The 3,676-nt window shown below is 39.7% G+C and overlaps 1 protein-coding gene across 3 annotated transcripts; it reads right to left on the bottom strand.

Moving 5' to 3' along the window:
• Positions 1-1,548: 1,548 nt before the first annotated feature.
• Positions 1,549-2,656, bottom strand: LOC119539834 (aldo-keto reductase family 1 member B1-like). Of its 3 annotated transcripts, none has more exons than XM_037843657.1 (2): positions 2,099-2,656; positions 1,549-1,921 (listed from the first exon to the last, which is right to left on the bottom strand). In XM_037843657.1, the coding sequence occupies exons 1-2, from the start codon at positions 2,639-2,641 to the stop codon at positions 1,691-1,693; spliced, it is 774 nt and encodes a 257-aa protein (XP_037699585.1). In that variant the 5' UTR covers positions 2,642-2,656; the 3' UTR covers positions 1,549-1,690. The 3 variants fall into 3 exon arrangements, with proteins under 3 accessions (XP_037699585.1, XP_037699586.1, XP_037699584.1); XM_037843658.1 differs by having other exon boundaries at positions 1,549-1,900; positions 2,213-2,656; XM_037843656.1 differs by having other exon boundaries at positions 1,549-2,656.
• Positions 2,657-3,676: the final 1,020 nt, after the last annotated feature.

The following is a 3,676-nucleotide window of genomic DNA, read 5'->3' as shown; positions in this document are numbered from 1 at the left end:
CTCCCCCCCATGAGGGACATGACTCCCAGGGGAATGAATCTCCCTGGCAACATGGGTCATGGTTCCCAGGAGTGAGCCTGGCCAAGGCAGCAAGGGATTGGCAATGCCTACCTGACCAAAAGGGGGGGAAAAGAAAGGTAACAAGCTGAAGTCATAGTGGCTGAGAGATCCCAAATAGAGTCAAGAGGCTATCCTGGAGGTTTCTCTAATCCAAGCTCCAGCTAGACATCCCAAATGTCCACAGTATGCCATGCCCTTTCCAAAAGTAGTTCCCAAATACCTAGGGCCCTATTTGATATACTATAAAAGATTCACTCACTAAGTTTTATCTTTCAAAAACTTAAATCCACCAGAGTGTTCCTATACCAGACAAATACTAAAACTCAGAGGCAACTGCCTCTTTAAGATCAACAATCAGATGTAGCCCCCTCCCTATACTGTCAACCCCCCCCTTTAGTATGAACAACTTAGGGTGCTCACTGCCTAGACACCCCTGAAGATGGAGAAAGAGATTAAGTGAGAGGAAGGGGTAGCAACGAACAAGATAAGATTTAACAAATGTCTATGAATACTGAAACTTCATATAATTATATGGGGTGTTGGAATGGCTAGAGGGAGGTAGATAATATGGTGGAACTGAAGCCTATGGCATCCTTTGGGATTTGCTCTGTGGCTGCTCATTGAATTGTGCCTTGAGAGTCTTCACCTTTCTGTATATACCTTGTATTGCATTATAGGGAAGGGGCTGAGACTGTGGAACTCTAACCCATAATAATTTTTGAAATTAGTTATATAACCGCTTGTTGAGCTGTACATCGTGAGTTGAAAACTTTCTATATGTTATATTATATTTTACAATAATGGAAATGGCTGAAGTTGTGGAACTGTGACCCATGACATTCTTTGAAATTTGCTAACAACTTGTGAAATCATACTTTGAAAATTATCACTGTTATGTATATATGTTGAAGTTCACAATAAAAAACATAAAAAAAAAGTCCTTTGTATATTCTGGATATGTATCCTTTATTGGATATATGTTTTGTAAATATTTTCTCCTAGTATTTTGCTTGTGTTTTTATTTTCTTAATGGTGTCTTTTGAAATGCAAACATTTTGAATTTTCATGAGGGCTAATGTATCAATTTTTTTTTTAATGGATCCATGGTTATGGAGCCGTATCAAAGAAATATCGGCCTATCCCAAGGTCTTGAAGATTTTCTCCTGTATGTTCTTCTAAAATTTTTATTGTTTTAAGATCTTACATTTAAGTGTATGACCCATTTTGAGTTAATTTTTTTTTTTTTTTTTTTTTTTTTGTGGCTCACAAAAGCACTTTTTATTTGAGGCAAGGAGAAGTCTGGCTGAAAGGAATACAATTCTAAGCAGTCAAAAACCCAACTGTTAGTGGCACTATTTTGACATTATAGATTTTACCTCTCCTTGGTCAGAAAAGAGTATTCAAAGTTGTATTTCCTAGTTAGGCAAAAAGAAAGGGCAAAGAAAACTGGAAGAGACTTTTAATCCACAGACACTGCTCTTTAGACCCCCCATTCAGCTGGGCAAACCCCTGCTGGTTAGTCATCAGGCTACTAATGCACTGTTAGGGACTCAGGTCACACCACACTTGCAAGAAAAAAGGAGACAGGAAAAACAGGAGGTTACTCGGGGAAGAGCTGGCAGCCACAGCTTCAAAACTCAGCATTGAAGGGGTAATCCTTGTGGGATGTAGCGCTCATCAAGGCACAGACCCTCCAGTCCCTGTTGTAGCTGAGCAAGGTGGTCATATCCACACTACTTAGTTCAAAGTCAAACACCTGGAAGTTCTCAGTGATGCGCTCAGGTGTCACAGACTTGGGGATCACCACCACATTTCTCTGCATGGGAAACTGGATCAGCACCTGGGCTGTGGTTTTATTATGCTTGGTTGCGATTGCTTTGATCCTAGGATCCTCCAGTAGGGAAGGGTCCTCAGGTTTGGCCCAGGGCCTGTCAGGAGAGCCAAGGGGACTGTAGGCAGTCACCACAATGCCCTTGGACTGGCAGTACTGGAGTAACTTCTCCTGAGTTAGGTACGGGTGGCACTCGATCTGGTTAACCGCAGGCTTATATTTTAAGCCAGGTTTGTTTAAGATCCTCTCGATCTGGAGATGGTTGAAGTTAGACAGTCCAATAGCTTTGACCAGCCCTTCATCTACCAGCTCTTCCATGGCCGCCCATGTGTCCACAAAATCGCTGTCACTGGGAATTACATTGCCTGCCTCATCCAATGGGAAAAACTCCTTCCCAGACTGAAAGCCTGTAGGCCAGTGAATAAGGTAGAGGTCCAGGTAGTCCAGCTTGAGGTCACTGAGCGTCTTCTGGCAGGCTCCTTTCACCAGGCTTTTCTCATGGTACCTGCACCAAAGCTTGCTGACAATGAAGAGGTCCTCACGCTTCACCACCTGCTCCTTGAGCTTTTCCTGGATGGCCACACCCACCTCATTCTCATTCTGGTACACGTGGGTACAGTCAATGTGGTGGTACCCAACATCAATAGCTACCTTCACAGCCTCTGTTACTTTGCCTGGAGGGGACTTCCAGGTGCCCAGACCCAGGATGGGCATCTTGGCGCCGCTGTAGAGCACGACGTGGTCAACCATTGCTACAAGACCTCGGAGACCCCGACCCAGAACTGCGGCCTTGAGTTAATTTTTGTGTATGCTGTGGCAAGGTCTTATGACCATCTTTTTGTATGTAGATAACTAATTGTCTCAGTACCGTTTGTTGAAAAGATATGTTTACCCAATGAATTGTCTCGGCAATTCATTAAATGACTACAAATTTAAGAATTTATTTATGGAATTTCAATTTTATTCCATTGATTTACATATCTATCCCTCCACCAGTACTGCACTATCTTGATAACTGTAGTATGAGTGTAAGTTTTGAATGTGGGAAGTGAAAGTCCTCCAAATTTGTTCTTATTCTGAAAAATGGTTTTCACTCTTCTAGACATTTTGCATTTTAGAATCAGCTTGTCAATTTCTGCAAAAACCAGTCTGATAAGATTTTGATAGGTATTGTATTGAACCTGTAGGTCAATTTGGGAAGTATTGCAATCTTAACAATATTAAGTCAAGATTTCCAATCCATGAATATGGATGTTTATCACTTTCTTTATATTTTCTTTAATTTCTTTCAGTAATATTTTGTAATTTTCAGTGTATAAAGCTTCCATTTCCTTTATCCAATTTATTCCTAAGTACGTTATTTTATTAGAGTAGTTGTAGGTTTACATAAGAACCATGCAGAAAGCACAGAGTGCCTACCACAGTTTCCCTATTACTAACATTTTGTAATAGTGTTCTATCTTTGTTACAATTGATGAACATTACTATTATAATTATATTATTAACTATAAGCCATTTTTAAATTAGTGTTTACTCTTTTTGTTGTACAGTTCTATTCTGGTAACCTAAAAGTAGTTATTTTAGCCACTTTCTAGAATATAATTCAGTGGTGTTAAATATATTCACTTTTTTCTTTTTGATGCTTCTGTAAATAGAATTGTTTTCTTAATTTCATTTTCAGATTCTTCTGGCTATTATATAGAAACAATCGACTTTTGAATATTGATCTTGTATCCTGTAACCTTGCTGTACTTGTTAATTTGTCTTAATAGATTTTTTTGTGGG

Source organism: Choloepus didactylus, chromosome 7 (assembly GCF_015220235.1).
Source record: "Choloepus didactylus isolate mChoDid1 chromosome 7, mChoDid1.pri, whole genome shotgun sequence".
Taxonomy (NCBI): domain Eukaryota; kingdom Metazoa; phylum Chordata; class Mammalia; order Pilosa; family Megalonychidae; genus Choloepus; species Choloepus didactylus.
This window is presented reverse-complemented; position numbering and strand designations above follow the sequence as displayed.

Bases quoted from the DNA above. Each gene is read 5' to 3' on its own strand.
- LOC119539834 (XM_037843656.1), bottom strand. From the start codon at position 2,641: ATGGTTGACCACGTCGTGCTCTACAGCGGCGCCAAGATGCCCATCCTG.